Source organism: Sceloporus occidentalis, unplaced genomic scaffold, assembly GCF_023333645.1.
Source record: "Sceloporus occidentalis isolate IW3139 unplaced genomic scaffold, rSceOcc1.0.p SCAF_4, whole genome shotgun sequence".
Classification (NCBI taxonomy): Eukaryota; Metazoa; Chordata; class Lepidosauria; order Squamata; family Phrynosomatidae; genus Sceloporus; species Sceloporus occidentalis.
Genome location: NW_028316984.1, coordinates 66,365,317 through 66,388,946, shown reverse-complemented (window position 1 = coordinate 66,388,946; position 23,630 = coordinate 66,365,317). Strand labels below are relative to the sequence as shown.

General features: G+C 42.6%; 1 protein-coding gene across 2 annotated transcripts in view; it reads left to right on the top strand.

Moving 5' to 3' along the window:
- Window positions 1-23,630, top strand: part of LOC149313944 (glycerol-3-phosphate dehydrogenase 1-like protein) — a 65,491-nt gene that overhangs the window by 24,882 nt on the left and 16,979 nt on the right. The window contains exon 3 of one of the 2 annotated variants that reach the window (XM_089520205.1): window positions 13,570-13,691. The exons of the other annotated variant lie outside the window; for it this stretch is intronic. Coding sequence (XP_089376331.1) covers window positions 13,651-13,691 — 41 coding nt within the window. The 5' untranslated portion in view covers window positions 13,570-13,650. The remainder of the gene's footprint in view (window positions 1-13,569; window positions 13,692-23,630) is intronic. 2 annotated transcript variants of the gene reach the window in all.

The window sequence follows — 23,630 nt, the reverse complement described above, 5'->3', positions numbered from 1 at the left end:
ATTTATCTTATTGCTACAACTACTGAAATCAGCAGAAAGGGACATTCCTCCAGCTGCTCCCATCTAGAACCCGTTCTGTCAGGAGAACAGATGTTGGATTCAGTAGTTCCAACACCATGTTTGCACCAAGCCCATTTCAGGGGCCTTTACCAATGGGAAAACTGCTGGCAACACTTCCGTGACACTAGAGCTTTCTGCAGAGATACTGAAGATAGGTCCAAGGTCTCATGCTAATCTCCTTCAACTGGAATTTGCAGTCATAGGATTAAAGCAAACATAGGACTGCACTCATAGATCAGCCTTTTCTATGTGATTACTGTATTCCTAGCCAAATAGTTTAAAAAATATATCTTCAAAATATATACTTTCCCTTACAACACTGATAAAATGGATGCTATAAATCTGAATGTTAGCAAAGACAAACATGTCCAGAATTCCAGTAGTAAAATACATAGTAGAAAGCTAGGACAGAAACAGTTCCCAAGGTATATTGATATCTAAATCAATCCCAGAATGCCATACATTTTTGATGGTTTGTTTTGTTCTATTGACCCTGTAGTTTGATGCCATTTTAAAATTAATCTGCTTTATTATTATGCATTATTGTTTATACTGTATAAATAAAACAAAATAATAGCTGTTTTAAAATGAAAATATTGAGCTACAAATCTGATAGGTTAATAAAATATGCCACAGAACTCTCACATGAATTTGAGAATACTTATTTGCAAACTTGCATTATGCTGAGGAAGTAAATCCTTTATATTGAATTGCCATAATAACCCATACTTCCCTGTAGGCCAAGACATGCTGGCCCTTGTTAATGATGCCACCTGTCTGCTCCATTCCCAGTGAACTCTAGATGATAATGCAGTTTTAAAGTTTTATTACCTCCACTCACAGGGAATGGTTGTTAACTACAATCTGGGTCACATTCTCAACTTTTACAATCAGACAAATATATTCCATCTGCTATTAAAATATATCAGGTCAATGTGATTAGTCAAGTTTTACATGGAACATCAAATGGATATGCTGATCATCTTAATTACTATGAAAAAACTGCAGGCAAGCTTTTAATGTAAAATCCAAAGATGAGGTTGGAGTTATGTTAAATTTGGAATGTCATAGGCATCAGGTGTTATGTTAAGTATCTCTCTAATGGGTTATCTGCACTGGCCCAATAAAGTGACTTCTAGTCACCTTGAAGGAGGGATGTTTAGACGACACACAAGGCAAAATCGCATGGAAAGCAAATCAAAGCCACATGACAGGGCTAAAAACCAGAGAAGCTGGGATACTCTGACTCAAGGCAGAAAATGTGCTCCATCACACCAGCATATAAACAGCCCAGCATCAGTGCGGGACTGTGGCAAAGCAAACATGCAATTGCCAATAATGCAATGGATGTAATTACAACATACACAAACCACAGTCCTACAGAGGAGCATGGGGTGAAGGGAGTGAAAGGGGGCCAGTATGGGGGGGCCTCGATGATTGTGCTTTGACAGTGTATCACTTGACACACCTATGTACTGATGCATTGTACAGGCGGTATATCACACGTTCAACTGTATGACTGATTATGTAGGTGGGAGTCCAATGGAATAGCAACTGGGTTGGAAGAGGGAGGTAATCGCAAGTAGCAGGTGGTGTGTTTGTTTGATGGTGTGCATGCATGGTGGGGAAGCAACAAAAAAATAACTATGCAATTGACACCACATAGTGCAGACAGCCTGTAGTAGTTCAGCCTGCCTTGGGAGTGGGCCATGAAGATGGTGGGGTTTCAATCTGCTTTCAGAAACCCAGGATCCTACACCTTTTTCCTGTCTATCTGTTCTGGCTCTAAGTGACTCATTCATTGTATTTGTCTATTTGACTTGAATGGATTCTTACTAACCTAGCAGAAAGGAATGAATGATTACATATGTTTTTTGCCCTTTAACTTTTCTCAGCCTTTGTACTTATTAACAAGCACAAGATCACAAGCTGAAGCTCTAATTTAGAGAATGCATGATATGATTAGATAGGGTCAGTTGACAAGAACTCGGCATGTTTGTTTAACTCTAATTCATCAGCTGGCATTTTCTAATATGTTGTAAAGTGTCATTACTTATATAATGTGTCTATTTCAAAGTATCTGAGTTTCTCATTAGTGAATTTTAACACGATGCAGCCCTGACTGTTGGACAGCTTGTATGATGGAATACTTGTTCTAAGACCCTGCCCTTGTGATTCAGTAGATAGGGAATACTGCACACATCATTTTTGTGATTTTTGTTAAGAGGTTATGACAAAAATCAGGCTAACTTGGCATCCTTGCCCTGCCATTCAGATGTGTAGTAACTTTTAATGGGCTATTTCCAATTCCTAGTCTTGACTAAAATAGATCCACTGAATCAACGAGATTTACAGAAATTGTGACTTGTCAGTGATCCCACTGATTTAGTAAATCTACTTTAGTTGGAATTAAGGACTGGATTTAGTACTGTCCAGTTGGATTTCAAGAGCAGTTACCTTTCTGTTGCTAATTCATTACCTGTCTTTTGTCCTGAGTCCTCACATGGCCAGTAAGGGGAGTGCCTCTTTCTGCACTTGAATCCCTCATAGCATCTTAACTAACAACATCTTAGGAAGAATGTAGGCTTTTGATTCTAATGTTGCCATTTTCTCCTGATTTTTAACATCTTTCCTTAAGAAGAAACCAGTAAAGCTTCAAAAATGTTCATAGTATATTTTATGCTTTGGAGGTAGCCCAATAAAGGTATCACTGCTCATAAACTTTGAATTTTGTTCTATAGTGGAGCTAATACAGTAGTCCTTCTATGCCAAACCTCCCCAGCCTCAATCTTCAGTTATCCTCTCCCTAAGTTCCCCTCCACCTTTTAATTTGAGCAGTATGTTTTAGGAGGATGAGGGTCATTTTGTTAATGCTATAGTTAAAATAAATGCAAGAAAGAAAGCTTTGAGGCCCTACAGCAGTTCACTCAGGGGTGTTCTTTCTGTTCACAACTGGCTTAATCTGAGGACACCTGAAATAAAGGCCCTTTTGTATAAAGACCACAACTGAAGACTCTTGAGTCTTGACAGAAAGAGGGTAATTTCACTCATGATTCTGAAAATCAGAATCTGTGATGGTTGTCTTTGGTGGCTGTGAACATCAAAGCTTTATGATTTTCATTTCTCTTATACAAATTATATATGCTAATCTATTCTAAACTGACCATAAATTTGTCATCTGTAAAGAGACCAGATCCCATTTGATCTTGGAAGCTGAGCAGAGTTAACACTGGTCAGCCCTTGGATGGGAGACCACCAACAAATACCAGGTTCTGTCACCTCTGTTTCCAGGGAAGGAGCAGACACAAACCCATCTCTGAGTATTCTTTGCCTAAAAAACCCAATGAAATTAATGGGGTTGCCATAAATTGGAAGGAGACTTCAAGGCACATACAAACTTTTAACAAAAACGTGAAAGGGCTATGCTATGTTATGTATATATGTTCTTTACTCAGTAATCAGTTACCCACTGAGAGATTATTTTAATATACCACATATAGTTGTGTACAAGTCAACCTCATGTATAAGTTGAGGGAAGGATTTGGGGGCCAAATTATGGATTTTGATATGACCCATGGGTAGCTGGAGGGGTACAAATTAGGGGCATGTAAAAAAAGATGTAAAGCGGAAAACAACACTTCCCTCCCTCTTTCTCCTTCTCTGGACCTCTCCCAAACACCTGAGGGGCTAAACAGAACAGCATTAAATGCCAGCACTGGGGCAGAGTGGGGGCATGGTGTTTTGATGCTGCACACCCTGATGGTGGTGTCACGCCACTCCCAACCACACAGCAGGGGACATCATGGAGCTCTGTTGGCGCAGCCTTTAGACATGCTGCACCAAAGGAGTGCCAAAAAACTGCCACAGCAAGGGAGCCTTTTGGCCAGCGCTAAAAGAAATGGCATTTTGCCATTCTTTTTAGCACCGGCAAAGCACCGGATCAGGACTGCAGCAGGCAGTTGCCGCAGCCCTGATCCGGTGAGGAAAGGGGCAGTGGGATGCTGCTCCAAAGGGGAAGTCTGTCGAGCCCCTAAGATAATTCCTAGGTGCTGGAAGAGAAAGTTTTAACGCTAGATCGAAAAGGGGAGGTATTGGAGGAAAGGGGTATTTGTTGGGGAGATAAGGTTTTAACATTGGATTGGGAAGGGAGGGAAGTGGAGTTAATGCGGGTGTTGGTGGGGAGAGGGTTTTAGTGTGGTAGGAGAAGGTTTTAAAACTGAATTGAGAAGGGAATCACCTCTTTCACACATGCTCCCCATCTTGGCTGTTCTTTCAGAAATTACTGCCAAGACACAGAGCCTGGGGCACCAAGGAGATACTTCTTTCAGGACTGTATTTAGCCATAAATAAATCAAGCCAGGATTTTAGGGTCAATTTGTGGGCATAAATTTCTTGACTTATAGTTAAGTACCATATATACGCGACTGTAAGTCGAGAAACTTGTGTCTAAAAATTGACCCAAAAACCCTGGGTCAACTTATACATGAGTCAATATGGGGACAGACAGCCTGAGGAGGATAAGGAAGGGTGGGCTTCTTTTCCAGGCAGGCTGTCTTCCTAAGTTTTACCCTTGACTTATCCACAGGTCAGTGTCAGAATCCATAATTTTGGGCCCAAAACCTGACCTCGACTTATACATGAGGTCGACTTAAACTCACGTATATACAGTATATATGGTAGTTATTTCTTTGCATAGAATTAAAGAGATGGAAGGGACCTTATGGGACATGAGTCTAACCCCTCTGCTCAGTGCAGAATCTCCAGCTAGAGTATCACCAGCAGGAAGCTGTCTAGTCTCTTTTGGAAGCAATCCAGAGAATCCGGTACAGATGGGCCTATGGGGTGCCCTCGTCACGTGCTGGGGGTTGGCCAAGGGCACTCCGCCCACACGTGCCTCAATCCTAGCACGTGACGAGGGCATCAAGATGGCGGCGCCCTGAACAGACGGGTGCCACCATCATTATGTAAGTGCCGTGCGGCATCTGCACAGCGCCGCGCAGCACTTACGTTTACTGGTGCACTTGTTACGCCGCTACTGTGGCAGAAAAAGAACCCGCTTTTTGCGGGTTCTTTTAACGCCAGCGGGAAGCCACACGGTTTGTCCACTGTGTTTCCCCCCCCAGCGGAAAACTAGGTGCTGGCAGACCACCCTTTATATATAACACCTCCCTTTGCTAATAGGCTTATTCAAATCTTTGCATGATAGGTGTGGTGTATTCTTTAATACTCTTCCAATATGGATCTTCAGGCAAACACAAGATAAAATGAATTATGTTTTTACATCTAAAATACTTTTAAAACAAAAATAAATAAATATAATGACAGACATATTAATTTTATTTAGATACTGTTGCCCCCCACTGGCCAATCTAAATATTACACATGAAAGAACGGAAATGGCTCCAGCACTATTTTTTTTTCTTTTTCTTTTGTTGTTGTTGTTGTTAAAGGTGTTAAGAAGACATGGGCTACATTACCTTCCATGCAAAATTAATGCAAATTCTCACATTGAGTGCTGCACATAATAATAATAATAATAATAATAATAATAATAATACCACCTGATATTAGTTGATTAAGAAGAGTGTAAGTGCTTTGCTGATGCTCTGAAATGTTAAACATTCAGATGTTGACAGGACCAGGAACAAAATACATGTTATCTTGAAAGACACAGCTATCCAACAGCTTCATTTTAAAAAATGTAATGAAGCAAATTGGATGTTCAAATGCTTTGTTTCCTGCTGTGGTTCAGATCTAGGTTAGGCCCCTATCACATGCAAATTGTATGGCCAAAATGTTACGTCATACACAAAAATTTGATAAAAGGAATTCAGGAGTGCTCGTGCCCAACACTTAGATAGGAAATATATTGGAACACGAAATACAGGTACCTGTTTTTGTATTTTCAGGGGGGATTTTATCATGAAATAATCAGGGAGAAAATGTTATCCGTTTCCCATCTTCATTGCAGTTTTTTTCAGTACAAACTGGACACACACCACTGCTTGTGAGATCTAAAATTATTAAAAAAGGAGGGATAGGACATTATGAGAATCAGGCACAGATTTTGTGCATCATGTCTGCTTTGGTTCTAACATGAAACATTACAAGCATCACAACAGTGATGGATGCAACATATACAAATAAGTCCAATATATATGTTACGGCCACACAAAAACCATAAGACATTATGGAAGCTAAAGGACATAGTAAGGATCTCATCTGCACTGCAGAAATAACACAGCTTGACATCGCTTTAACTGCCATGGCTCAATGCTATGGAATTCTGGGATTTGCAGTTTTGTGAGATATTTAGCCTTTTCTCTCAGAGATCTCTGATGCCCAACAAACTACAAAGCCCAGAAAATTCCATAGGATGGAGCCATGGCAATTAAAGCAATGTCAAACTGCATTATTTGTACAGTGCAAATTAGACCAAAATGACAGCAAAAGCATTTCCTAAGAATCCTAATGCACATCACTGACTAACATATACAGTAATTTGTAATATGATTTACATTACTGATTGCACAACAGATTGTTTTTCTGTATTATTTTGATAAAATAGATGCATATTTAAAAATGGTGAAAGGGGCCCAATTTAAATGAGCCTTTGTGCCACCCATGTCATGTGCTGGGGGTTAGCTGAGGACGTAGCGAACATACTGGCCTCACCCCTAGCATGTAACGGGGGCGTCAAAATGGCGGCACCTTGTACACATGGGTGCTGCCATTTTGACGCGACGGATGCGTTGTGTCTGCACGTCCCCGTGCCTTTGTGACGCCGCAAGTGCTCCATTGGTGCCTTGCGGCGTCACAAAGGCGCCACAAGAACCTGCTTTTTGCAGGTTCTTTTTGTTCCACGACGGAGCCGCATGGTTTGTCCACTGCGGCTCCCTCACGGGGCAAACCAGGGCGGCGGGTATCCTGCCAGGGAAATAGAAATTGAGTGAACAGTGCATAGGTTTCTGAATGTTTCAATGCACATGTTCTTCCTCAATGTGTTATGTAGACATAACCACAGCAAGGTCATTATATGAAATGGATCTCAGATAATACTTGGCCTTGCCACCTTTTTATTTCTGGTAGATTTCTGGTGTCTTTAACAGCTGTGATAACAGGCAACACTAGGTTTTCCTGCTGGGAGGAGCTGCAGTTTTGCAATATCAGCTTGCTATTCTGTTTTAGTCATTCTGGGATTCCTGCTAGGGAAGGAGTAACCCCATTCATGCTTAATATTACAGAACACATATGAACTTCTGTTTGTGGCTAAAGATCTTGTACCCAAATTTCAGGCCCATGTACCTTGCTTGGAATTTATTGGGATATATGTAGGATAGAAATAAAGGCCATTGCCCTCTGTAAGTTTCATAATCATCAGCTGCTCTATTAATAATGTAATGTAGGTTGAGTATCCCTTATCCAAAATACTTAGGGTTTGGATTTCAGATTATTTATTTATTTATTTACTTACTTACTTATTTATTATTATTATTATTATTTGGATTTTGGAACATTTGCATATGCATAATGAGATATCTTGGAGTTGGGATCCAAGTCTAAATGCAAAATTCATTTATGTTTCATATATACTTTATACACATAGCCTGAAGGCAATTTTATACAATTTCCAAAATAATATTGTGCATGATAAAAAGTTATGTAAATTGAAGCATCAGAATGCAGAAGTGTCACTATCTCAGCAACCCATGTAAAAAAGTTTTAGATTTTAGAGTATATCAGATATTGGAATTCCCAGGATCCTCAGCCAGCATGGCCAGCTCTAATGGAAGAAATTGCAGAGAGGAGAACTGTACATATCGTGGACACTGTACTCCAATAAAAGTAAAAATTTCAAGCTCTGATTAGTCATTCAAACACATGCTGGTTTATTCAAAACCATTGGCTAAAACTTTAAAAATATGTCTGGGTAGTCCAAACTCACAGGTCAACCACACACTGAAACCGTAGGTAGAAAGCTTAGCACACACCCACACATGTCAATAGTCAATGTGCCTAACATGGACTAAAAACCTGTTTGTGCTCCATTGTGCTTCACAGAAGCTTAAAATATGTTCCCTTGACAACCACCTAATTACCTGAGAGGTGAAGTCACATATTTATTAATGCAACTCCACTGCGTGGGACATTTGCCCCAAAGGCATGGAGGAGGAGATCATGCTAGCAAGACACGTTCTGTCAAAAAACAATCAGGGAACAGAGGAAACTCTTCATGTCACTGGGGGGAAGCTAGGGCACAGCAAGGACAAATAAAAGCAAAGAAGGGGCTGCCAGAATATAGATACACCAGAAGACACCTTTATGTCAGTTTTCTGGGTCTTCCAACAGGAGGTTTTGCTATTTCTTCTTACAGATGCTAAGGACTGAACCTGGGACTTTTTGTGTTCAATAGCTGTCTTTACGGTTGAGCTATGACTGTGCCACAATCTCTGATCCACGAATCAAGTGTTCTCTTCACCATTTGATCCCTACAGGATTCAACTCCTGCCACCCCTCTGCTTCTAAAACCATGGGCGAGATACTTAACACTATCTTCCTTGTCAGGAAAGTAATTAGAGATAATGAATTGCTTGAAACTAATTTATTTTTATCATTATTGAAAGGACGCCACTGCCTAGCACCATCTATCTGCAAAATATGAGGTAGAAAAATCATGCCTGGATAGCAGTTTTTGAACATGTGTACTCCAACAAGTATATTTGCTAAATAAATAAATATGTGCAAGAATAATCTCAAATGACAATCTACCTATGTCCCATATATGATTTCCCACACTGCAGTTAAGAATAATAAAGGAGGGAGGTTGCGCTCACATAAAAATTTGAGATCTAGGCTCTTGCTTTTGGATACATTTGTTTCCTGAGTATCTGCAGTGCTGGCTTACTGTTACTTGAGGTCCCTCTTACACTTTGATCTGCAAGGCTGCCTGTACAATTGTTTAGCAATCACTTTGAAGGAGATTGCAAAAAATTAAATAAAATTTTCTTTTATCATGCAAATCATATTCATCTTCAGCTTTGGTACTTAGATTCCATCTTCCCCCATATTTGCAGCAATGCATTTATATTAATAACTGTATCAAATATGAAATTCTACTTTCTCAGTCACCATGCATTTCCACTTCCTAAAAGTAAGGTTTCCATTGTCACTGCTTGGTTTTTTGCACACTGGTTCCTATAGCAACTGTGAGATCTCTACATTTGCCACAAGCCACCCACCCCTCTCATTTTATTTCGGTTTCCTGGTGCTTGATTGTACAGGTTTTTTTTATCCTCTAGTTTTGTGGATTAGCTCATGGCTGTGAAGGGCACGGTATTCCCTAATATGAGCATCCTATGCTTCCAGTTAAGTGTTAAAAGTTAATGGCAAACAGGTTTTTCTCCCATGGAAGCTAACTTTAGAGACCAAACGGTCTGCACTGTTCCTTCAAACTGTCTCAGCCATGTAGACCAGCAAAGCAGCATGATTCTGACTATTTATATGGGTCCAGTAGAAGCAGCATGATGTTCAAAGCACACTCACACTGGGGCTATTCTAGCTTAACTAAAAAATTCCTTATCCAAATGATTGAAATGATTCTTAAACTTTAATAAAAGAGAAAGTCATGAGATGTTTTTCTCTGGCCTCGTGAAATTCTCTGGGGACACCAGAGATTGCAGTAATCACAGCACCTTTGCATTAGTCTCCCATGCAAGCAAAGTAATGCTGAAAATTCTTCAAAAATGTCTACAGCAAAGTTACCATTTATGGAGCAAGAAATCCCAGATGTCTAAACTGGGGTTCAGGAAAGGAAGAGAGATTATATTGAAAGCATAGTTAGATAATGGAGTGCTCCATAGAATTTAAAAAGGAAATCAGCATGTGTTTTATAGATTATAGCAAAACCTTTGTGCAGATTATGAAAAACTATGGCTCACTCATAAAGAGATGGATGTGCCACATCATTTGATAGTCCTGATGCATAATCTGTATTCAGAACAAGACACTACTGTCAGGAGAGAATATGGAGAAATCGAGTGGTTTCCAGTTGGCAAGGGGATCAAGCAAGGCTGCATTCCATCACCCTATCTATGCTGAACATATCATACATAAAGCAGGATTAGGCTCAAGGAAGGAGGTGTGAAAATTGGTGGAAGGAACATTAACAATTTAAAATATATAGATGACACTACACTAATAGCAGAAAATAGAAAAGACTTGGAACGATTACTGAAGAAAGTCAAGTAAGAAAGTGCAAAGGCAGGTCTACAGTTGAAAAGCTTTGGCAGGAGAGGAAGCTTCTGAAAAATACATGGAAGGACCCAGACTTGCCATGCTGGAAACAGAAAGGCACTTTGCTTTTGGAAAGGGAACATCAGCAAGAAGCCCTGGAGAAAAGGGTTGTTTGGATGGTTTTCAGCTGTCTTGCCTTCCTCCTGTATTCCTCAAACCTGCCTCCTGAATGCTGTTTAGGAGGGTATTCTGATCCCCTGCAGCAGCTTTACTGAGGGATTTCCATGAGGAAGGAGATAATAACCATATATCCCAGGATTCTCCCATTCTCCAGCTGGGCAAGTAGTCTGGTCTGAACCTACAGGGTGAAGGTAAGGAACTTGCAGCCCTTCAGATGTTATTTGGAGTTTATCTGCCTCCTGTCCTAGCCAGTGTAGTCCTAGTCAATGGCAGAGCATGATGAGAATGATACTTCAGCAATACCTGGAAGGCCTCACTTTTCTCATTCCTGCTACCTGGGAACACCTTTGGCCTCAAAGTGCTAAATGAAAACATTGGTTACTTCTGTTTGGAATAGTAACAAGCTCTAGACTTGAGCCATTATAGGGTTAATGACCATTATAGGGTTAATGGAAAGCTACTGAGAATACAGATGACCTTCAGCTGTATATGCATAGCTCTAATCAACTTTTGAGCCTTCATAAGGCTAGCTTTAGTTGTGACTCTTTCTCTGCCTCTTTTACCCACTCTATTCTCAGTCTTCTTTTCTGCTGTATCATATTTGTGTTATTTGTTTCAATATAGTTTGTATTAATGGGTGGGTGTATTTTGCTCTCTTTGCTTTGTAATTTGCCTTGATTCTGCAAGGAAAAGGCAGAACATAAATACATCTTATTATTATTATTATTATTATTTGCTATTTTGTCATGCTTGCCATTATTACTATGGTTTATTTTGTATCCTTTATATATATTGGTTTTCTATACTTTTGTTATATACTGTACATTGTTTGTTATCCCCTTTTAAACAAATATAGATAAAGCTTATTTATAGTACCCTGTTTTTGGTCTTTTTTAAATCCATTGTTTCGACAACTTCAGATTTGTGCAAGCCAAAGAGCATACGAATGTCAAAATGCCTCTTTGCTTCAGTGTGTTTTTGACTCTCATAACCGTCTCCAACAGTAATAGGCCCAATGAACCCAAGGCCTTCACAAACAGGTAGAACATGGTGGAGGTAGCCATTCTCTGTTGTTTCTTCCCAATATTTGGCATTCAGATGTCACCTGCCTCTGAATATAGACATTTCAGGTAGAACAACTGGAATTAATAATTGTTGACAGACAGGTCCTCCGTCATTCAAACTCATCCAGCACTTTTAACCTAAATGGGAAAGGATGATGGAGAACATGACAAGAAGGACTAAGTTTTCTTTTTGCCTCCTTCAGGGTGTAGCCTACTCATTTTGCTCTGCACTCGACCCTGAACTGAGGCGGGTTACAAACTGCCACTAACGACGCACTCCATGCATGTTAGGGTTAGGAAGGGGCATGTTAGGGTTAGGAAGAGTCACCCCTTCCTAACCCACCCCAGCTCCAACACGCGTGGAGCACGTCGTAAATGGCGGCGCCCATCCACATGGGCGCCGCCATTTTGACGTCTTGGACACTGTGCGTCTAGACGTGTCGCGGTGGAAGTGACGCTGCAAGGGCGCACTCCACCCCTCGTGGTGCCACTTCCACGTTTCGAAAAGGAGCACCATTTCGGCGCTCCTTTTTCGCTGTGCGGGGAAACCTCGCAGTCTGGCCGCTGGGGCTTTCCTATGCAGTGAATGGCGGCGGCAGGAAAACGGCCCCTTCAGGGCCGTTTCTAACCTGCCTGAGGGATTAGTGTTACAGAATTTATGCAATATATTTGTAATCGCACCTACCCTTTTACAAGCAGACAGTCTTCAGACTATTGTTGATGTTGTGTTGTGCCTTTGAGAACTCTGGAGACCAGGGTTCCAATCCTGCCTTGGTCGTGGAAACCCAGCAGGTGACCTTGGGCAAGTCACCCTCTCTCAGCCTCAGAGGATGTCAAGGGCAAACCCCCTCTGAACAAATCTTGCCAAGAAAACCCCAGGATAGGGTTGCCTTAGGGTTGCCATAAGTTGAAAACTACTTGAAGGCACACAAAAACATCAACAGTAGTCTGAGATACAGCCTACAGCATTTGAATCTTGTTGGTGGACTCCCACAATGCGTGGTTTGAGTGCTGGACTATGGAGTTTATCATACAGCGGGAAAACTGTAAATTAAACAGTGATTGACCTGAGGAAATTGCACAACTGACATTAAAAGGTGATTAAAATGAGATTAAGACAAGAGCCATTATCCTGTGTATAACCAGGGAATAACCAGGGAATATTTGCTGCTGTATCTTGCCTGGTTAATCATGGGTTAATGGCACTTAATTATGTTTCACCACATAAACCATTAGTGCAATTGCAGGATTATCATGGGTCAATCACTGTTTATACTTCCAATTGTCCATCGTGTGATAAACTCCTATGACTCTGGGGAGCAGGGTTTGAATCTTGGCTTGGCCATGAAAAGCCACTGGCTGATCATGGGCATGTCACACCCTCTCAGCCTCAGAGGATGGCAATGACAAATCCCCTCTGAAGAAACTTGTCAAGAAAAAAAAGTTTGCCTTAGGGTTGGAAATGAAGGTACACCATCACCACAAACAACTCCCATCCAAAGACTAACCAGGGCTGACCCAGCTTCGCTTCTTCCCAAATCAGACAGAGCCTTCAAGGTGTTGACGTTGCCCTGTTGTGGTTGTGTGCCTAGTCATGTTTTTAAAAACTTACACCACCCCTAAGGCAGTGAACCTGTCACAGGGTTTTCTTGGCAAGATTTGTCCAGAGCAGGTTTTCCCTTGCCTTCCCCTGAGGCTGAGAGAGTGTGACTGGTCCAAGGTCACCCAAGGGGTTTCATGGCCAAGCTGGGACTCAAACCCTAGGAAGACCCTGGGAAATGCCCCTTGGCTGCCTCTTTCCCCCTGGCCTCCGCTGCTCTTCAGCCCTTGCTGGGCTCCTCCTCCTTTCCCCGGGCCTTGAGCCCTTGTACCCCCAAAGGCCCTCCTCCTGCTGCAGCCCCAGGGAGGCCGAGGAGAATCGGGCAGCCGCCCCAACTGGGCAGGACTGGGCTGGAGCCTGGGCTGGCCCTCTGACCCCCTCCTGCAACTCTCTCTTGCTCTTCTTCTTCTTCTTCTTCTCCCAGGCAGGCAGGCAGGCAGGCAGGCTCCTCTGTCCTCCTCCTTGGCCGAAGGCGTCGCGGGACCCAGGGCCACCACCAGCCCCACCAGCCCCATGGCTCCCCTGAAGGTCTGCATCGTCGGGGCAGGGAACTGGTGAGTGGGGAGGGGAGGGGAGGGGGTCCAGGCACAGCCAGGCAGGGAGAGCCTCTGTCTGCAGCCCCTCTCCAGGGCTCAGGGCAAGGAAGGAGGGGGCAGCAACCTTGGCATCTCATGGACTGGAGGCTGGCAAAGCTCCTGCTGCCCACTTCTTCCTTTCAGCCAGTCCCCAAGGGGCCACAAGATACCTTTCCTAAACAGGGCTATCTCTTTAAAGAGACATGTGTGCATAGGTATATTTTACATATATATATATATATATATATACACACACACACACACACACACCTATATACATGTGTGTGTATTTAATAAACCTATACACACATGTATATGTGTGTGTGTGTGTGTGTGTGTATATATACGCACACACATGCGTATATGTATATATATTTAATATACACACATGTGCATATATATGTGTGTATATACACACGCGCACACATACACACACATATGTGTATAACATACCTATATGTCTCTTTAAGACTCACTGAAAGGAAGAAGTTGGCAGCATGGATTTTCCTAGACTTAAGCCTACTTCTTCAGATGCATTTGGTGGAGTGAAAAGCCAAGGGACAGACCCACATCATGGGATTTTCCCAGGCTGAGAATATGTGACTTGCCCAAGGTCATATAGTGGTGTTCCATGGCTGAGCAGGGAACTGAACCCTGGCCTCCAGAGACATTGTCCAATGTTCAAACCACGACACCATGCTGACTCTCAGCAGAATATTAGGGCAGACTCTGGAGAGTGGGGATGTTTTAATTGTTGCCATTTTTACACTTGACACAAGAAGTCAGTATTGCATTTTCCTGTGCTTTTTGTTTAATAACACCAGAGAGGGAAGTTGGAGGGATGAAAATGGGGTCCCTGCTAAAACCTGCCACCTGAAACAGAAAGTCATGCCACTTCATGGCAAAAATGGGGTGGGAAGTTCCTGCAAGTTTTTCATTGCCTTGTGATGAGTCCCTTTAAAATCCTTTGTGTATGGAAATGAAATGGCAACCCCACAACAACACCCTTGAATTTAATACATTGGAGAGTCTCTTTAAAGTTCACAGTCAAACCCCAAGCAAATTCACCACTCCAGAACCCACTGAACCCTGGTGGGTAACCTCACCATCCCCACCCTGGTGCCTGCAGGTTTTGGGGGACATCTCTCATCATTCCTGAGCATTGGCCGTGCTGATGTGGATCCTGAACATGCAGCTTGGAAAAAGGTGTTCTAACCTCTAAATTATCCTGGCAGCATCAACAAAACTTTTGTCAACATCCTGCTGTCAAGGATCCCAGGGTGGCCTATATGAGCTGAGACACAGCAACTGGTCCAAGGTCACCTACCGACCTTCTTAGCTGAGCAGGGAATCAGCCATAATAGATATAATGGTGCTTAAGGCCTTGACCTTGAGGGATGCATGAGAATTCACCAAGATAAACAGTGATAGCAGATAAATGTAGGTTGGGAATTCAAATACGGTGGGGAACAAGTGGCCATCTGGATGTCTGACTGTGGTTCCCAGTTCTTCCTCGCCCATTTCTTTATCATTTATTGCTTCCAAGCTCTAAGTTTATTTGGAGGGTGGCATAATTTGTATCTTGGACTGGCCCTGGCAGTTTTAAATTTGCATATCCTAACCGATAGCTTTGGACATGGGACTTAGACTTATACTAATCCAGCTATTATTTTTGCTCTCCCGTCCACCCTGTTCCTTTTGGGTATGTTTACTATGCTCAGGTAAATTTGTATAGAGATCCAGGCTTACTTTTCCATTGTTTTCAACAGCCGTACGTTCAGACACAGACCTCTTGTTGCCTTAACATCCAGTGTGGACACTCTTCCGGAAACCTACTCCAATGAAAGGAACTTTGTTCTGCTTACACAATAACAAACTTGATGTTTTTTTAAAAAAAACATATAGTTATACAAATCATACTGTGGCTACCTACTTCACTATACTTTTAATGTGTACCCTTCCCCGTAACTTTAATGAATCAAACAGTAGAGGAATTAAGGAAAACCAAATCACTTTATATAGCATGGATGGAGAACATGAACTCCACATTTGAAGTGCAAGCAGTTAGACTTCCAATTAAAAATCTGATAGTCTGTACCTTAAATCACACCACAAAGCCATGTTTCATCAGACAGGCAGACAGGTACTTAAAGTTCCAGTAGCCCACTGTACTGCAGGGATGCATCTTTATACAAAAGACACAGACATTCTGCTTCTCTTGCTTTGCCAGCTGCTTGCATTTTGTTCATACACAGCAAACACATGGCTATCTGGTGATGAGAACAATATTAACTTAAAAAGAGGTGACCCCCCCCCCCACTCCAGCCCACATAACAGTACTGGAAACTGGGATTATTTGATAAAGCTGAGTGGTGAGAGCTTCAGAATAGATAAAAGGAAATACTATTTCACACAGCACAAAGAAAAAAAACTGTAAAAATTTATACCACAAGCTGTAACAGTAGCCTGCCCATCAACTTGAATGCATTAGCAAGAGGATGAGAGAAGTTAATGGACAGTAAGATGATCTATAGTCCAAAACACATTGCAGAAATAATCCAGTCTGAGATTTCTGTAACTGCCCTGGTTCAATGCTAGGGAATTCTGGGTATTGTAGTTTTGGGAGACATTTAGACTTCTTTGTCAGAGAGCTCTGGGGCCACCACCACAGGATTCCCTAGCACTGAGCCAGGGCAGTTAAAGTAGTCTCACTGGATTATTTCTGTAGTGTGTTTTGGACCTAAGAATACTAGTCTGAATCTTGATAACTGTATATTACATCCACTATCAGAAACAGTGTGATTCTCAATACCAGGTGCTAGAGAATACCTGTTGCAGTTGTGTTCTGCTTGTGGACACTGGGGTCTGGCTGGCCATTTTGTGAACTGAATGCTGACCTTTGGTCTGATCCAGAGTAATGTTTCATGCAATTTTATTCATTGCTGTGGAGAGAAGCTATTTTGTGAATTAGAAAAAGCATGTTTCATTTAGCTGCACTGTGTATTTAATCTTGGCTGTCCCTGATGAAGAGGCCAATATTTTTAGATTGGGTCAGCCTAGGTGGGACCCTGTCCCAGAAATGTTTCCTCAAACAGCTATCCTGCCTAGATGCATCTGAGGGAGAAGAAGGCTCTGAAGCTCACTGTGTTAACCTAGCTGGAACCAAGTGCCATTGGACTCTCCCTCCTTCTCATCAACCACCATTTTACAGAGAAGTTCCCTCTGTCTTCTAGGCTGGGTCCAACTTTCACTTGGTTCCTACCTCCAGACAGCTGTGGAGATAAGAACAAAGTGGAAGTTGGGCAATTCCCATAGAGACTTGTGGCCATATCGAGCAGATAAAGAAGAAGCTGAAACTTTGTGACAAACCAGTTGAAATATTCCAGTGGCTCACCAGTTAGCAAGTTGAATATGTACTGCTTTATCACCTGTCAGACAGTGGAGATTATCAGATGGGGGACGAAACATCCTTGTCTTGTCCTTTTCCAATTCTCATAGCGCGATCGCAAGAAGGTTTTCATATGATGTCATGATTAGCCAGACATTATCCCATCTGGAAAGCACAATTGACCACGATCATATGAAAGACTTTCCAACGATGTTGCACAGTTCCTGTCATTGTCCCGCCACTGAAGTGGCATTGACTGGCATTAGTAGTTCACATTAATGCAATACCGCTTCAATAATGGGACAATAGTGCTGCGATCTGAAAGCCTTTTGCAGGATCGTGGTGAAAGACGGGATACAGGGAATGATCCCATCCTTATCCTGTCCCTGTGTGATAATCTCCAATGAATGGCTGTGAACAACTGGAAACAAACTTCTTATATGTCAAAAGACACAAGGCAGATAGATTTTGTCCCAGATATGTTACTGGTTGAAGAAAACAGCATAGATCCTATTCTTTGTAACTTGACTTGAGGGCCTTTAGTTTGAAAGGTGAAGTGATTAGTACCTATAGTATATGGTTGAACGAAGGGGGGAGTTACTTTTTATGAAGTGATTTGCATACTCTCCAGTACGAGGTCATAAGACTGCTGGTGTCCCCTCAGATACTTATTCTAACTGGAGGGAGGGCAATGTGTTTTTCTCAGCTATTGGACTGCAGCTCTCATCTCAGCATAGCCAATGATGAGATCTGACCAGATTTACAGTCTAACAATATCTGGAGGGCTGCAGATTTCAAATCCCTACTAATGGATGAACTAGCATTCTGCATGGTCCTTAATTGCAAGAGTACCTCCTCCTCCTAATATACAGTATAGTTGCCAACATTCCTTTAAATCAAGATTGAGAAACATGCAGTCCTCCAGATGTTGCACTACGATTCATGCTCTTCCTGCTTTTTTCATGGCCATGGAAAGAAGGAGTGGCTTTGCTAAGATTAACTGCTTGCATTAATTTACGGTAAATTAATTCATACACCACTTTCATCCAATTAAGGCACTTAAAGCAGCCAAAGAAATACAGCTGCCTCACCTTACATAGCATTGCTTTATTTATACTATACTTGGACAAGAGCAGTGACAGGATGAGACTTCTATCTAGATCAGTTTCCAAAGGGGAAACTCCTGTAAAGTTTGTTTCAACAAAAATGATCACAAAACACTTTTCCCTCAAAGCTGGGACTCAAAGATTAAAAACAGAAGTAAAAGCCCAAGTAGATCCAAATACAGGATGAGAGCATATTTAAAAAACTGAAACAAATGGATTAAAAACCAAAGCTCAAAAACATAGCAACAAAATACTTAGGGGGTGTTCTCACTAAGCGAAACCCCACGTTCTGAATCGAATCCTAGGAGAGGCGTTCCTACTAGGAACCGATTTAAATCTAGAACTGTTCTAGAGCAACCCGCAATCGTCCCCACTACAAATCGAATCGTGGAGCGGTTTAAAATTTTGAATCATGTTTTCGTCATTTAACGCGTGTTAAAAAAGTAGTAGGGTCAGACCTACGTTTTTCCCTTGATTCGAGTTAGGAACCGGAGCATTTAAATAGGAACGACAGCCTTTGAAATCGGGTTAGCTGGATGGGAGGAGCGGAGTGCGATGGGGCTGGCCTTGGGGGAGTTGCCCTTTCTGTCCCCATCCGTCGTGGCTGTCGCCATTTTTGCTTCCCTCACCCCTTTGTCCGCTGTGGTGTGGCCTTTCAATAAGAGATAAGGATTTAAAAAAAATTTTTTTTTAATGGTTTACAGGCGCTTAATCTCTTCAGCGCTTTAAGCGCCTGAAGTCCCGGCTGCTCAAGCGCCTGCATCTGCCAAAGGACTACAAGGCTTCCCCAGGTGGATTGCAACCTCCCCTCTGTGTGGGGAGAGCCCATTTCTAACGGAGGAGAGGCAGGAAGGGAAGCCTCCTCTCGAAGAGGCATTCCCTGCCTGCTTGGGCTCTGATCTCGCCCAGGCAGGGAAGGGAAGGCTCCTCGTGAGGAGGCATCTGATCTCGCCCAGGCAGGGAAGGGAAGGCTCCTCGCGAGGAGGCATCTGATCTCGCCCAGGCAGGGAAGGGAAGGCTCCTCGCGAGGAGGCATCTGATCTCGCCCAGGCAGGGAAGGGAAGGCTCCTCGCGAGGAGGCATCTGATCTCGCCCAGGCAGGGAAGGGAAGGCTCCTCGCGAGGAGGCATCTGATCTCGCCCAGGCAGGGAAGGGAAGGCTCCTCGCGAGGAGGCATCTGATCTCGCCCAGGCAGGGAAGGGAAGGCTCCTCGCGAGGAGGCATCTGATCTCGCCCAGGCAGGGAAGGGAAGGCTCCTCGCGAGGAGGCATCTGATCTCGCCCAGGCAGGGAAGGGAAGGCTCCTCGCGAGGAGGCATCTGATCTCGCCCAGGCAGGGAAGGGAAGCCTCCTCACGAGGAGGCATCTGATCTCTCCCAGGAAAGGGGGGGGGGGATAGAGCCTTTCTCCCTCCATTTCTCAAATGGAATCTGCCTTCTCCTCCAACCCTGGAAAGAGAATCTTTGGGAAGAGTGCCCCCTCCCTGCTTTTCCAGCAGCCTCCTTCATTGATCTCTGGGCTCTCTGAAGGGATTCTCCCTGGCTGTCTTGGGAGACATCAAGAGAGGATGCTGTCCTGCAAAACCCATCCCATAGTTTCTCTGGAAACAGCTTGGGCTCCCCAAATTTGCTTTGCCAGAAGCCTCTCCCATTGATCTCTGGGCTCTCTGAAGGGATTCTCCCTGGCTGTCTTGGGACGTCTCTTGCTCTTGCTTTATTTGGCTTTCACTCTCTCCTCTCTCTTAGGTCTGCAGCCTCTTGCCGCTGGGATCGTTGTGTCTCTATCCCACTTAAACTGACTGCCTTCTCCTCCTTGATCCCATTTTCCAACCCTGGGCTTTGGATGCAGAGTCTCTACCCAGTGAAACCCACTGCCTTCTCCTCCTTGATCCGATTTGGCAAACACACACACACACACACACACACACACACACACACACACACTACAGACAGACAGACAGACAGACAGACAGACACACACACACACACACATGATTATATATGAATACTCACACACACACATGCATATATATATAAATGCATACACACACACAAACATATAGGTATATATACACATATATATTTGTGTGTGTGTTTGCACACATGTATATATATATGCATATGAGTGTGTGTGTGTGTGTGTATAAGGTAATTATAAAGTAACAACTTTTTTAATTTATGAAAAAACCCTCATCTGTAGTTCCAAACCCACTGTAGAAATAATACAGTTTGAGACCCCTTAACCTGCCCTGGCTCAGTACTAAGGAATTATGGGAACTGTTGTGTTTGTGAGACATTTATCCTCCTCTGCCAGAGAGTGCTGGTGCCATAATAAACTACCATTCCCAGGATTCCCTAGCACTGAGTTATGGCAGTTAATATGGGGAGACGCAGAAGAGGACATTTGAGCGATTAAGTGCCTTCATTGGTCCATTTGGAAAAAAAACCGCCAAAATACATCGATTCACAAACGGTCAATGAAATGGAAACGATGCCAAAAGATAAATCGCTTCCAAATATTCCGGATTAATGTTACGTCATTCTGACGTACTATTGATTGACAGCTCCAATTAAGGTATGGAGGAGAAAAATCGATTTATTTAAACACCGATTTCATGCCAAGTAGGAACGCTTGTAGGTAAAAACTTCGATTTAAATAACCAGATAGGAACGAAGAATAAAAGCGATTCGGAACGCTGGATAAGACCAGGGTTATTTTGAATCGGTTTTATTAAAAACGTTGTATTTTAAATCGTTTCAAATCTTAAGTGAGAACACCCCCATAGTAGGCACCCCTTTCAGCTGTGGGGTTTCATGTGTGCTAAAGGCCTGTCTGAATAAAAGTGTCTCTGCCAGTTAAGAGAGGGGGAGGTAATCCAGCTATCTTGAGTTTGACAGCGAATTCCAGAATCTGGGAGCAGCCACCAAAAAGCTGTTTTGTTTCTTTCTTTAATTTTAAAGGCCAACATTTTAAGGAGAAGGTGTGTCCTTGCATTGCAATAATTCAGAAGGCAAACATTCAACTTTCTTTTGAAATAACTTAAAAACATACCTTTTCAAACTATCACAAAATGGAGCTACATCGCTTATCACTGAAGATGTGTGGTGATAGCCACTAGTGCCAGTTGACCAGTCTCATTCTGCATATACATTTACCCTAGCAATTGTAGGACTATCTGGTGAAAAAAAATTATCCCCTCCCGCAGGATAGTACATTATATATCCTAGTGCTGGAAACAACAGAAGTGCTGTCTTGGTGGGTAAGGGAAGATGTCTGGATCCTCTGTGACAAATAAGTCACAATTGTGTATACAGTGGGTCCTTGGTATTCACTGGGATTTGGTTCCAAGATCCTCTGTGGATCTGTGGATGTTTAAATCCTGTTAAATGTGGTGGCATAACAAAATAGTGTCCCTTACATAAAATGGCAAAATCAAGGTCTGCCCTTTGGAATTTATATATTTTAAAAAATATTTTCAAGTTGTGGATGCTTGAATCTGTGGATACAAAAAATCTGTGGATACAGAGAATTGACTGTAATATTGTACACATACAAAATGATTGTTTTGCAACACCTGCCACTGCAGATATTTTATTTTGCAGATTCAGAAAATGCTGACCTATAGCTCATGTGATGGCCAAGAGAGTCTTTCAGAGTCAGTTGAGGGAGGGAGATCAATTTGATCTAATTTGGAAAAGCGGTATATAAATAAACATTATTATTATTATTATTATCATTTTCATTTCTGATGTTGAGGCACAGCCTTGAAGCTCCAAACATCTTGCAATCAGTCACATTCTTTTAAGTCATCAAAACAGAAGTTAAAGTTCAGTGCTAAGCAATTTTTTCAAAAATGTAAGAACAAAGCAACCCTTTACACACAGAAGCAGTAGTTTCCCCATAGTCGTGCTCAGCTACAGAGGTTTCATATTCAGAAGTTGAGACCATATGACCTTTACTTTTCTTGGTTGTTTTCAAGTTGAGAAATTTTCCTGCTGATTTGTTTGGTTACACTACATTTTTGCATTTATGTTGTGTCCACCAATTATTTCTGGTTTACTGTAAAATAATTCAGTCAATCAACTAATTTGCAATTATAGTAATCGGTTTACTTTAAACTGTGTGCCTCAGTGATTGCTCTTTGGGGTCTTTGTGACTGAAGAGCAGATCTGATCTGCTGCTTATGATCACATACAGTTTTATCCCTGATTAATTCATTAGAAATAATAACTGTCCCTTTAATCAGCATACATAATAACTAGTGGGGGATCAAATCACCACCATATTTAAAAGTTTTTCCATTCTTTAAGGCAGACACAGGGAAGGTCCCCCTCCCCCCCTTTGAGAGCTGCATCTCCTTGAAAGTTATCTGTCAGGGGCTATGTGGGATGATAGATGAAGCCAATGGTGGCTGGGTGCTACTCAGCTAAAAGTGGACAGAACTTTCATTTTGTCTGTCTGTTTGTCTCTCTCTATCTCCTTCTGCTATCCCAGGGGTGTAGCTACAAAAAGGGCAAAATGAAGGCATGCTTCTCAAATAAGAATTCTGTGCCTCCCAAATAAAATGTTTCTTTAGTCCCCAAATGTCTCGTATTGCACAGAGCAAGACACAAGAACTGGGGCAGGATAATACTGGCCCTGGTACTCACCTTGGTCGGTACTCAGGTTGGCAGAAGGAAACACACCTGTCCCTGCACCAACCTGAGACCCCTACCAGCGTGCTCTCCTTACTTTGCTATACTTACGTGTCAGACATGGCAACAGGGGGCTTCAAAGTAAGAGTGATGGTGTAGTAGGTAAGGAGCATTTTTTTTTTGGGGGGGGGGTCTGAACAGCCAAGGTTTGCCTCAGAGTTTCCAGGAAATGTCAGCAAACCAATGGTCAAATTACTCTGGGGTAACAGTTGCTTACCCCTGGATTAGACAAGATGTGATCTGGCAAGGGGTTTTGTCTGACTTGTTGAACTGGATGACATGAGGGTGGGGTGGGGGGAACCTGGGCCTTTTTGCCCATGCGGACAGCCCCATTTAAAATAATTCATATTTAGAAGTCTTATTTTTGCTATGTTCACACTCCCTTGACAACCTTGTCTGATTCTTTTCTTTGGAGGGGCTTCCACACTATGGTACATAATTATAACACTATCATTCTATTTTAACCACCGTGGCAGCCTCCATGGGGTTTGATATTTAGGGAGAAGCATTTAGATGTCATAGCTGGAGAGCTCCTCTAGGGCTTTATCAAACCACAAATCCCAGGATTCCTTTGGGATCACTGTGATATAACTGTGTAGTCAGGGGTAGGCAACCTTTTTGAGCCGGGGGCCGGGTTGCTGTCCCTCAGACAACTGGGGGGCTGAACTCAAAATGGTGCCTGGAGCAGCGCGGAAGCTGCGGCGGGGGCGGCAATCAGCGGCAGGACCGGG